General features: G+C 59.4%; 1 protein-coding gene across 1 annotated transcript in view; it reads left to right on the forward strand.

The window, feature by feature from the left end:
• PPARGC1B (PPARG coactivator 1 beta) overlaps positions 1-12,494 on the forward strand; it is a 109,748-nt gene that overhangs the window by 89,573 nt on the left and 7,681 nt on the right. Inside the window, exons 5-11 of the mRNA XM_058280929.2 lie at positions 394-1,552; positions 2,416-2,452; positions 3,038-3,102; positions 4,211-5,006; positions 7,684-7,759; positions 9,961-10,082; positions 11,602-11,756. Coding sequence (XP_058136912.1) covers positions 394-1,552; positions 2,416-2,452; positions 3,038-3,102; positions 4,211-5,006; positions 7,684-7,759; positions 9,961-10,082; positions 11,602-11,756 — 2,410 coding nt within the window. The remainder of the gene's footprint in view (positions 1-393; positions 1,553-2,415; positions 2,453-3,037; positions 3,103-4,210; positions 5,007-7,683; positions 7,760-9,960; positions 10,083-11,601; positions 11,757-12,494) is intronic.

Consider the following 12,494-nt stretch of genomic DNA (forward strand, 5'->3'; position numbering starts at 1 on the left):
GTAGACTATTCCGTCATCCCTGAAGGATCCCCAGTGCCCCATTTACAGTGACCCCTGCCCCACACCCAGCCCCAGGCCACCGCTGATCTACCTCGGGCCTCCGCCCCTGCCAGGCGTGGGGCAAGGGAGGGGGTGAACCTGGCAGGGGCTCTAGGCGCCAGGGCTGGGGCCGGTGGACCTGTTCGGAGGCTGCTCGATCCCTGCTCCTCACTGGCCAAGTGCCAGGCAGGTACCAGGTTCTGTGCTGGAGGCTGGGTCTGAAATGAATGAAATCTGTCTATTCTGATGAGCCCGGTGAGAAAACTTGGCGCGTGGCCAGTGGCTGCCAGGATGGGGTGGAGGAGAGGAGCGATGTGGACCTCTCTCCCGACTCTGGCCTCTTCCCCTTTCTAGGTGGACAGCACCCAGGACAAGAAGGCCCCCCCGACGCAGTCTCAGAGCCGGAGTTGTACGGAACTGCACAAGCACCTCACCTCGGTGCCATCCTGCCCCCAGGCCAAAGCCCGCTCCTCAGTTAGGGGCCTGCAGCCACCACCCGCCTTGAGTGCCCGGCTCTCTGCCAAGGAGGATGAGGAGCTGGGGGAGGACTGTCCGAGCCCCTGGCCAGCCCCAGCCTCTCCCCAGACCTCCCCAGCCCAGGGTAGGGCAGAGCCCGGTGCCCAGATTTCCCAGGAGGACATGCAGGCAGTGGTGCAGCTGATTCGCTACATGCACACCTACTGCCTCCCCCAGAGGAAGAGGCCCCCAGGGGCCCCAGAGCCAGCCCCCCAGCCCAGCGGCAGCCCCTCCAAGCAGGTCAGACCCCCTCCCCGCTCCCGGCACCCCTCCAAAGCTTCCTGGGCTGAGTTCTCCATCCTGAGGGAACTTTTGGCTCAAGATGTGCTCTGCGATGTCAGCAAACCCTACCGCCTGGCCACGCCCGTCTACGCCTCCCTCACGCCCCGGGCCAGGCCCAGGACCCCCAAGGACAGCCAGGCCTCCCCTGGCCACCCATCTCCAGTGGAGGAGGTGAGGATCGCGACTTCGCCCAAGAGCACCGGGCCCAGGCCGAGCCTGCGTCCGCTGCGGCTGGAGGTGAGAGGGGAAGTGAACCGGCCTGCCAGGCTGCAGCCGCAGGAGGAGGACGACGAGGAGGACGACGAGGAGGAGGAGGAGGACGATGAGGACGAGGAGGAGGAGGAGAAGGAGGAGGAAGAGTGGGGCAGGAGAAGACCGGGCCGAGGCCTCCCGTGGACCAAGGCGGGGGGGCGGCTGGAGAGCTCCGTGTGCCCCGTGCGGCGGTCGAGGAGGCTGAACCCCACGCTGGGGCCCTGGCTGGCGTTCACCGACGAGCCGCTGGTCCCCCCGGAGCCCCGGGCTGCCCTGCCCTCGCCGGGCCTGGCTCCTGGGGCCAACGACGCGGACGGGCAGCTGAGCACCCCCACGGACGAGGACGGTGGCCAAGACCAGCAGCGCCTCCTGGGACCCCAGATCCCAGCTCTGGAGAGCCCCTGTGAGAGTGGGTGTGGGGATGCAGACGAGGACCCCAGCTGCCCGCGGCTCGCTTCCCGAGGTAGTCAGGGGTGGTGGCCTGCAGGAGAGGGGGCAGGGATGGGGCAGCGCACGCCCACTGGGCAGGGCCCAGGAGCCCAGTGTTCAGGGCCCCCGGGGGCTGTGCCATGCTGGGCAAGTCCCTCCCTCTCTGCCCCCAGCTTCCCTTTCCGCGCAGCGGGACGGGTGGAGAAGATGGCCCCATCCGGCCCCGAGCTTTCCATCATGCGCGGGACAGGTGCCATTTAATGAACAAAGAAGCAAGACCCCTGCCCGACCCCTGCCCTCATTTTGGAAGAGATGAGCAATTAAAAAAGTAAACAAAAATGGAAAATTATAACAAATTATAAGTGCTACAAAGAATATGTATTGAGTTGTGTGCCAGAAGGTGCAAGTCCATAAATCAGCTTTTTGTTTTAAAACTATCATAATAGTGGCAATAATAATATTTATTGAGCACTTACTGTGCCTAAGTCTAAGACTTCACACAGATTATCTACATTTTATGATGAAGAAAACAGATGTTTAGTGATCAGCCCAATTACTTCGGCCTTTATCTGTCTGGTTAGTGGTGGAGCCAGAATCCAAGCCCTTGGCCGGCCGCTGGTCTTTGGAGCTGGAGCTTTTCACCACTGAGCCACACACTGTTTGACCACGGGGGTCGCACTCACACCCATCTGCCATTCACGTTGCTGAGACCCGGGGGTGGATAGAAGGTTGGATCGAATCGTTTCTGCCCTTGCCTAAAACTGTAGGAGCGTTTGGATTGTGTGCCCAAGGGTAGTTGTCATCAGTACCAGGGGAAGGTGGGGTCCAGCCTCCAGAAGGGGAACATCTGCTAGCAATGCCACGTAGGTGAATGTTTCTTTTTTGTCTTTTTTTCAGACTCTCCCAGATGCCTCATGTTGGCCTTGTCACAAAGGTACAGTTTTAGGAGTTACTGGGAGATTATTCCGTGAAGCTTTGTCTTGTTGGGTGTGTGGACGAGGGAGAGGTTGGTCAGCCCCAGAGCCTGGCCCTGTCCCCGAGCCCCCGCCCTGATTGCCGTGTGGAGCTCTTGGGAGCTGGGCTTCCTTGGAGGGAGTTTGCTTTTGAAAGCTGGTCTCTGCAGGTCCGGGAGAGATGGGGAATCAAGGCCTCAGGCTACTTCAAAAACCGTCCTCTTGAGGACCCTGGAAGGAGTTCTGTCTGTAGGGAAAGCTGGCAGTGCTGGGACTGGGGGCACGTCCCTCCCTGCCTCTGGGCCTCGGTCGCTCCATCTGCAGAAGAAGGAGGCTGACACTGCTTCTCCCCCTCCGCCTTCCAGCAAGCATCTCCCGTCCATGCTTTGAATTCCCCTGCCGGCCAGGATGGGAGGACCCCCCAGAAAATTCTGCCCAGACCCCTCTTCCACGGGCAGCGGAACCAGGGTCCCTCGCAGCCTCCCTTGCTGCCCGCGAGTGCCGGGGGAGGTGGGAGCCTGCTACTGACCGGCCTCTTTCCTTTCTGCCCTCCCCGCCCCCGCCAGCGACCCCCCTTTTGGCAAGAAAAGCTTTGAGCAGACCTTGACAGTGGAGCTCTGTGGCACGGCAGGTGAGCCAGGGGTTCAGCTGGTGGGGAGGACTCGGGGGGAAGAGGCTGGTGAGACCCCTGGCGGCGAGTCCCACATGCTGAGCAGCCCCTTGGGCCGAGAGTGGGGAGGGGGTGCCTGATTCAGCCCTGCCACCTTCCCCATGGTGACATGATGAGGGTGGATGGGGCCGGCCAGGGCCTGGGGCTCGGCCATTCAGCTGCCAGTTGTGGGCACAGAAGGTGAGGTCGGGATTGGGGAAGGTGGACACGCAGTGTGTGCCCCAGAGGAGCCAGTGGTCCTGTCGGGGAGACAGACCTGTCCGTGACCAGTGCTGTGCACCGTGTGCTCGTTCAGAAGTCTGTGCACGAGCTCTGGGGACAGGGGGAGGCTGTAGACACCCAGGGCAGGGGACACTGGTGCTGGACCCAGAGAAGCAGCACAAGCCAAGGCTTGGAGGAGTGAAAGTGCGGGGTGCAGTGCTGCGTTGCTGGGTGGCGGAACTGGGGGTCTGGAAAGAGCAGTCACAAAAGGGTCAGAATGCAGATCAGGACTGGGCTGAAAAGGGCTGAGGGATGCCAGGCTGAAGTGTTTGATCTTTACCCTGTAGGTGTAGCGGCCCCAGAGAACAAAAGGTGGACATTTTAGAAAAGTCCCTGGGGTGCGCTGGGGAGGATGGAGGCCAAGCTCAGATGCAGGAGACTGCTCTGTGGTGGTGGAGCCCAGGTAGGAGATGACGAGTGTGTGTGGCACCAGCCCCGCTCCACTCGGGGAGATGCCAGAGGCAGTTAGGAGGTACAGTTCGGAGGACCTGCACGTGGAACAAGAGGAGAGATCTTGGAAGACTGAGAGGTTTCTGGTACCATGGCCAGGCTACAGAAGGGACAGCGAATGCATTTCATCTCACACGCAGATGCCAGAGAATTGGGGCTGGCTGCCTAGAGCACTGTGTCGACAAGGGGTTCCGGGCCGAGCCCAGGCTCAGCAGTAGTGCAGGGATCAGCTAGCGAGGTCGCCTGGGGTTGGGGGACGCTGACACACAGGCCACTTGTTTGCCATCCCAGGCGAGGGTATTTGTGTCCTGGGGACATGCTCGGTCTCCAGCTCACGTATCTCCTCCCGCTTGGACAGGACTCACCCCACCAACCACGCCTCCGTACAAGCCTGCGGAGGAGGACCCCTTCAAGCCGGACACCAAGCCCAGCCTGGGCAAGGACGGAGCTCCCAGCCTCCGCTCCCCCGAGGGCCTCCAGCGGGGGGCCGCCACGGGGGCTGCCCACAGGCTGCCGAAGAAGCAGCCGGTGCACAGCGAGCTCCTGTCCCACCTGCGGCATGCCACGGCCCAGCCGGCCTCCCAGGCTGGCCAGAAGCGCCCCTTCTCCTGTTCCTTTGGCGACCACGACTACTGCCAGGTGCTCAAGCCTGAGGGCGCCCTGCAGAGGAAGGTGCTGAGGTCCTGGGAGCCGTCTGGGGTCCACCTGGAGGACTGTCCCCAGCCAGGAGCCCCCCGAGCTGAGGTGCAGGTGACAGGCAGGGTGGAAGACAGAGGCGGCAGTGCCGGCGCCCCCACCAAGGACAGTACGCTGCTGAGAGACCACGAGATCCGCGCCAGCCTCACCAAGCATTTCGGGCTTCTGGAGAGCGCCCTGGAGGACGAAGACGTGGCCTCGTGCAAGAGCCCCGAGTATGATACCGTCTTTGAGGACGGCAGCAGCAGCAGCGGTGAGAGCAGCTTCCTCCTGGAGGAAGAGGAGGAGGAGGAGGACAATGAAGAGGAGGACTCAGGGGTCAGCCCCTCTCGCTCTGACCACTGCCCCTACCAGAGCCCCCCAAGCAAGGCCAGTCGGCAGCTCTGTTCCCGCAGCCGCTCCAGCTCTGGCTCCTCGTCCTGCCACTCCCGGTCGCCGGCCACCCGAAGGACCTTCAGGTATGGATGGGGCAGCCTGTGGAAGGACGGGGAGTGGGGAGGGCAGAGGGAGGAGCCCCGGGAACCTCGTTCTTCAACTGGGGGCTGCATCTCCCCAGGTGGCCCGTGTCCTCCTTAGAGGGTCTGAGCACAGCGTCCTCCTTAGGTGAGTCTTGGGGACAAGTAAGACCTGGCATGTGGCAGCCAGGAGTGTCCCGTAATCCAGGCCTGGGGAGAGAAATAAAACCCACTTCAGGCCATGTGCAGCCTCATGTCTAAATGAGCTTACCCACGATTCATCTGTGTTCTTTGCTTTTGTATTTGTAAAGTCAAGAGGTTTTTGTGTGGACATGTATGTACCCACACTAATGAAAACCCAAGTGACATTTGTATGTAAACAATCAGCATCTCTCTCAGCCGTGTTCTGAAAAGTACTTCCATCCTGCTGACTGCGCCCGACGGCCAGTGGCCAGCTCTCCCCTGAGTGTGCCTCTCCGTCTGCCTAGGCACGATGCGTCACCAGCCTGGCTGTCATACCGTCTCTGCTCGCTGCACCTGCACCGGGCTGCAGAAGAGCCAGTTCAAGAGTCAGCTGGGGAGCTGGGCACGAAGAGTGGCGTTTGGGCAGGTTGGGTGGGGCCTGGCGGCCGCCCTCTCTGGCCACTGCCGGCCTCGCTCATTCCCCCTGAGGCTGGAGGAGGCGGTGCAGTTCCAGAACCCTGTGCCTGAGTTTTCGGGGATGACCACTAGATGATGCTCTTGGGTCTAGAGCAGCACAGGATGGCAGAATCCCACAGGGGACCTGTGCGAAACAGCTTGCGGGGCTCTGCCCCCAGATTTCAGATTCCGTAGGTCTGGGGTGGGCCCGAGTATTTACATTTCTAACAAGCTCCTCAGCGATGATGATCTGGCCGGAGGACCGAACTCTGAGCCCAGGGTTTGGGTAAAATAAAGATACCCTTAGAGGAACGCAGGTTTCTAGTCACAGATCCACACCACTGGCTCTTCTCTCCATTAGATCTGTTGTTAAACGCAACAGGAGCGTCCTGGTTGTGTCTCTAGTAAGCCCTTCTCTCCAGCCAGGCTAGGGGCCTGAGGCTTCTGCCGGCCTCTCGGCCTCCCTGCCCCACTTTGTTCTCCTGTTCTTTCGCCAGGCGTGGTGGCCGCCTTGCTGCGCTCTGCGGCCGGGGCCCTCTTAGCCCTGCTTTGCTGGGAGCAGAACCACCTGGTCCCCTCCTGGGGCACTCTGCTCCGTGGTGGCTGCTTACTCCTGTTGGCACGAATCCCTCCAGGCTAGAGCCTCCCCGGCCCCTGCCCTTCCTGAGGAGCACAGGGGTGTTTGGGGGGCCTGCATGCATGGGCTTCCCTGGCAGGAGGTGGGATTCTCCTTTTATTCTTTTCACTTTTGGGCCAGGTGCAGGACTTGCATTTTCTGCTCCCTGGGGTCAGCTCTGTTCCTGCTCAGTTGCTGATTCCTGGGCAGCCCAGGAACCTAGGGATCAGCCTTTTCCGAACCCACATTTCCTTACCTGGGTGACAGCTGCCAGATGTCAGTCAACAGGAAGCCTTTTGGATGATTTAGCAACACAAACGCCGCAGGGCCTTCCAGGCACTGGATGTTCGTCAGGCAGACGTCTTCCAATCTTGCTGCGATCCGGTGGTTGAGCACTTTAGAGATTACAGGGCACATCCCTTTCTCTTACCCCATTTGAGCTTCTCAGATATACTTGGAGTACTCATTTGCTTTTTGTACCCATTTTATAGATGAGGAGGCTGAGGCTCAGTGACTTTAAATAGGAAAATATAATAGGCATTTGTGGAGTAGAGCCTGTGTTAAACGTGGACATGCATTTTCTGCATTAATTCTCCCAGGTAACCCAGGAGGCAGGTACAATTGATTATCTGTGTTTAAAGATGAAGAGCTGAAGCTGAGAGGGTTTAAGTAACTGGCCCAAGGTCACACAGCAGGGAGGTGGGAGAGCCAAGATTGCACACAGGCTGTCTGCCCGGAGAGCTTGTGTGCTTACCTCTGAGCTGTATCTCCCAGGGATGCAGACTGCCTGGAGCAGAGCCAGGGCTTGGCCCAAGCTTCCCACCCTCTGTTCCCTCCATGCCAGCAGACCGGATGGTTTAGCCTGATGGCCAGACTGGACACGCAGAGCTGTGATTGCCAGGGAGGGAGCTGTTCCATGGCCATGGGCAAGGCAGTAGAGAGCAGTGAGCTAGAATCAGAAAACCTGCTTCCAGCCCTGGCTCCCCCACTTTTTAGCTCTAGGCAAAACCCATATTGAGCCTGAGCCTCAGGTTTCTCATCTGGAAAATGGAGAAACCTAAGACCTCCTAAGGTTTTTACCAGGAGGTAAGTGAGATACTGAACGCAAAGGGGCCATTTTCCCCTAAAGGCCTAGACAGGAAGGACCGGGAGGGTTCTGGTTAGCGAGACAGCGGGCACCAGCTGTGGAGGCCTGGGAGCCGGCCCAGGAGGCCAGAGAGGCAGCGTCCACACGCTCAGGCCCACGTGGCCCTGGGCTGCCGTTGCTGGAGCGGGCGGCTGGGCTCCTGCAGGAGGGCGTTTCCACCCTTCAGCCCTCCTGAGCGAGTCCCTAAGAGGCACCCTTGCCCCCTGGCGCACCTCCCGCCCCTGCCCCACCGTGGTCTCCTAAGAGTGAGTGCCTCTGCTTTGCTTGTTCACTAACAGATGTGAGAGCAGAGGGCCATGCTCAGAGGGGACACCAAGCGTCCGGCACGCCAGGAAGCGGCGGGAAAAGGCCATTGTAAGTGATCGGGGCCCCGGAGCCCAGAGTGAATGGGGACAAGCAGGGGCATCAGGAAGCATGGGGCTTCACAGACCCAAAGCCATCTGAGGCCGGCTGGTGAGGCCTCCACCCCCGCCTGGGGGAGAAGGAGCTGCAGCCCGCAGAGCACAGTTATATATTTTTGATTTGAAGAAGCACAGGAGTCCCCAAAAGACAGCAGAGGTGGCATCATGCAAGGTCCGAGCTCCGAGGCGGGCTGTGAGGCTGGTCGTTGCTGGTGATTTAGGGCTCAACATCCAGGGCTTTGACAGGGCCAAGAAGGCAGCTGTGCAGGAGAGCAGAGCCAGCCCTGCCATCAACTTCTGTAGGACCTGGGGCAGGCCCCCACCTCCCTGAGCCTCAGTTTACTCATCGGTTCACAAGGGAACCCTCCCTGAGGGTTCCAGAGAGAGCCTGCCTCTTCTCCCCCAGGTGTCTCCCAGAATCAGGGCCCAGCCCCTAGCCTTGTGGGCTGGCCTGAGGAGCAAAGCACCCACAGGGAAAAGGCATGAGGACCCTGAGCAGGGAGCTGGAGCCAACCCTTTGTGCCACTGGAAAGGAAGAAAGGGGAAGTAGGCAGGCACAGAACAGGAGGCACACTCCCACTTCATCTCCCCCCATAATGCAGAGCTTCTGGGGGTAGGTGTGAGGTGCACACACAGCTGGGTGCAAGCCGGTACTGAAATCCATCTTCTTAGAACCCATGTCTGAGGCTGTCGTGGCGATTTCGGGCCTGGCACTGTCCTAGGCCTGGGACAACAGGAGTGAGCAGGACAGAGCAGGTGCTCCCTCCCAGGGTGGGCTCCTCCCAGGGTGGGCTCCCTTGCAGGGTGGCCTCCCTCCCAGGGTGTGCTCCCTCCCAGGATGGGCTCCCTCCAGGGTGGGCTTCCTCCCAAGTTGGGATCCCTTCCAGGGTGGGCTCCCTCCCAGGATGGGCACCCTCCAAGGTGGGTGCTCAAGGGAGAGAAAAACAATAGACACGTAAGCAAAGGAGCAGCAGTGTAGGCACAGACTGGGAATCGTGCTCTGAAATGAATCATGGCATGACTGAGATATCTGAAAAAACCCAGCTGGGTTGTGGTTGTTGGGAAGGAGTGTTCTTGGAGTTCCCAGGGTGGGCATCTCCAAGAAGCTGGGCCCTGAGGGAGGACAAGGAGCCAACCAAGCAAGGATTCCAGAGTCGAGCATCTGGGGTGGAGGCAGGAAAGAGCTTTGTGAGTTCAAGGGACTGCAGGAGGCCGGTTGGATGCGGGGGGGCTAGGGTGCAGGTTTTTATATCAAGCAAACCTAGGTGTAGTATGACGCAGGCACAGTTCCCTTGACGGTCGACAGCAGAGTCCCACTCTGGCCCGTGCTTGCTTCTTGCCATCTGTGGTATGTGGGTGGAATAACCGGAGAGTCACTGGCTAACGTGTTCCCAACAAAAGCCTGTCCAAACCATGGGGCACAGGTTTCTAGGAACAAAGCTGGAGTTTCTCCAGCAGGTCAAGGTGACCCTTCCAACCACAGCAGATTTAACTGGATCAAGTCCTAGATCTTAAGAGGAGACATGGCGAGATTCAGGCTGGGCTTCCCCCACCGCCTCCCTCTGCTGAGCACCAAGCTTCCCTGACCTCCGGTTCCTGCTGTCCACACCGTGTGGCCTCAGCCACTTTGTTCTGGCAAAACCAAGATCCTGGAGCATGGTGGCTCCAGGAGCCTTAATGCCCATTGTCATTCCTTCCCACCCACCGACTCCTGCAGACGACCTGATTCCCAGTTCCTGCCCCGTCACCATCCTTAGTTTCTTGCAGTTCCACCCCAAGGCTCCCAATTACCAATAAAAATTTTACGTCTCCAATTCAGCACTAATGTGAAGCTGCCGATACGCAGTTATAGTAATGGCGACAAGTCCTTCTCCTTTCTCAGCCCAGTCTCTGCTCACCTTCCACCAAATCCTTCAGGCAAGTAGTAGTTGCCTTCCTTGGGGGGACACTTCCCCACCTGCCCCTCAGCGGCCCCCTCCCACAGGGGCAGGTCCTCCGTCCCAGCAGTCGTCCTTGTGCTTCTTCCGCCAGCCCTCGCCAGTGTCTTTCGCTCAGCCAGGTGTCACGGACTGGGGCGAGGAGCCACAGGAGCCTGCCACCAGGGGGCCCCAGGAAGCCAGGCAGTGACGCTCTGTGTCCCTCCTTCTCGAGCAGGGCGAAGGCCGCATGGTGTACATTCGAAATCTCTCCAGCGACATGAGCTCCCGTGAGCTGAAAAGGCGCTTCGAAGTGTTTGGTGAGATTGTAGAGTGCCAGGTGCTGACGAGAAGCAAGAGGTGAGTGCAGTTAAGCCGTCCCAGGGAAACGGACTTGGCCCAGTGGTTAGGGCGTCCGTCTACCACATGGGAGGTCCACGGTTCAAACCCCGGGCCTCCTTGACCCGTGTGGGGCTGGCCCATGCGCAGCGCTGATGTGCACAAGGAGTGCCGCCCCACGCAGGGGTGTCCCCCGCGTAGGGGAGCCCCACGCGCAAGGAGTGCGCCCCATAAGGAGAGCCGCCCAGCTGCGAAAGAAAGTGCAGCCTGCCCAGGAATGGCGCCGCCCACACTTCCCGTGTCGCTGAGGACAACAGAAGCGGACAAAGAAACAAGACGCAGCAAATAGACACAGAGAACAGACAACCGGGGGAGGGGGGGATTTAAATAAATAAATAAATAAATAAAATCCTTAAAAAAATAAAAAAGCCATCCCAGAGGAGGGCAGCGGGAGGAGCAGAGGTCCCAGTCCAGGGCTGGGCTCTCAGGAGATGCCCAAGAACGTGTCAGGCCCAGCCAAGGCACCGATCGGAGGCTGCTGCAGCCCTGGTAGTACAGCTCCTGGGTCTGCCAGCTTACCAAGGGCCAGGCGGGCCCACGTCTTTCTCTCACTTGAACGTTCCAACATACCTGTGACACAGGGACCCATTTCCTCTACTGTTCTCCTTTCCGGGGGAACTCAGAAAAGTTACCTGAGCAGTTAGTTAGTGGCAGAGCTGGAACTGGAGCCCACATGTCTGTCCCAGGTTCTTCTCTGCAGATGGTATGGGGGCAGCACACAGCCTCGGGCCGGCAGGAAGACGCGCTCACATTGGGGCCTCGCCAGGCCGCCAGCTCCACCCTTCCTCTGCAGCAGCGAGGCCTGGGTCTTCTCTTCTCCTGCCCAGGCCTGGTTTTTCCTCCTTCCTAGGGAAACAGTGTTTCACCTGTCAGGGCATCTGGAAGAAGAGAAGGTTGCATATAAATGCACAACTTAGATGTCAAACCTTCGTAGTTTTGAAGTATTTGAGTCATTTCCCCATTATGTCTACACACTGAGTCATGAAAGTTTTTGCCAAGGAAGTGGTGTCCAAGGATAGCTTAAATTTTGACCAGGGAGCAGTAGGATGAGGGAGTAGTTGTGACAAAAGTCTCAGAAAACAGGAATGGTGAGGGAAACACAGGGGAGCTTTAGTGTCGGGAGACGTGGGTTCAAATCCCTGCTCTATGACTTGCCTTTGAGCAAATTACTGAACTCCGCGGAGCCTGTCTCTTGGCCTGTGAGGTGGAAAAGCAGCAGTACCCGCCTCCTGGGGTTGCCTGAGGACCGGGTGAGGCAGGGTGCACGGTGGCCAGCACCCGGCAAGCATTCCCGAGGCCGGCCGCTCCTGCCCGTGTTACGTTGCTGGGGGCAACGTGGCGATGGCCACTGTCTCTACTTGGGGGCCCTTGTGACACGGTGGCTGTATCAGTACGGTGTTCTGCTCTCGCCTCGTAGCGGGAGGTCCGTCGGGGTCCACCCCGCCAGGCCAGTGATGTGCCCCCTTGGCTTTCCCCCCAGAGGCGAGAAGTACGGCCTCATCACCTACCGGTGTTCCGAGCACGCTGCCCTCTCCCTGAGGAACGGCGCCGCCCTGAGGAAGCGCAACGAGCCCTCCTTCCAGCTGAGCTTCGGCAGGCTCCGGCACTTCTGCTGGCCCAGATACACTGACTACGGTAAGCTCCCGGGGCCGCCCGCTCTCGCGAGGCCCGCGGCGTGCGGGTCAATGACTTCCTAGAAGGAAGCGCAGTCAGACCTGAAGCCCGTTCTGGACCCGGCCCCCGGTCCCCAAAGTGCTGATTGGGACACCTTGGCAGCACTTTGCCTCGGAGGCTGCTGTCTTGCTTTTCCTCTGGTCTCTGGTCTATCTCTAGCCTCAGGATTGGTACCAAAGAGGGCGGGTCAAGCCTCCCACAGCCTCTTGGAAAGTCCAGTCTTGTGTCCACAGCTACGTGGCAGAACCATGGCTGTCGTCTCTTGCACGTCGTAAGGCCGGCTGCCACCTGGCCCCCTTGAGGGGGCGAGCCATGGTGACCCCCTTCCCAGGCACCAGCCCTGTCCACTAACGGGCCACAGAGAAACAATGCCATCACCATGTCCTTGCTATCTGGGGACAAGTTGGTGAAGAAGGGAAAAAAAGCAAACTCTAGGAAAGAATTATCTGGGGACTATCCAGTGTCGCTTCCCTAGCTCAGGGCTGGGTGTCAGGAGCCCTGCCTGGGTTCCAGGCCAGGCAGTGTTCCACCTGGCTGCATGTCCATTCATGGGACTCGGTTTCCCTATCCGTACAGTGAACACAGCTTAGTTTTATGCAACTTCCCCAACAGATTACTAATGAGCAGGAAGCTATGTGGAGAAATAAAATACAGGATGTTGGAGCTGGAAAGGAGCTCTGGGGGGCTGCAGTCAGGGAC

This window comes from Dasypus novemcinctus, chromosome 2 (assembly GCF_030445035.2).
Source record: "Dasypus novemcinctus isolate mDasNov1 chromosome 2, mDasNov1.1.hap2, whole genome shotgun sequence".
Lineage (NCBI taxonomy): Eukaryota > Metazoa > Chordata > Mammalia > Cingulata > Dasypodidae > Dasypus > Dasypus novemcinctus.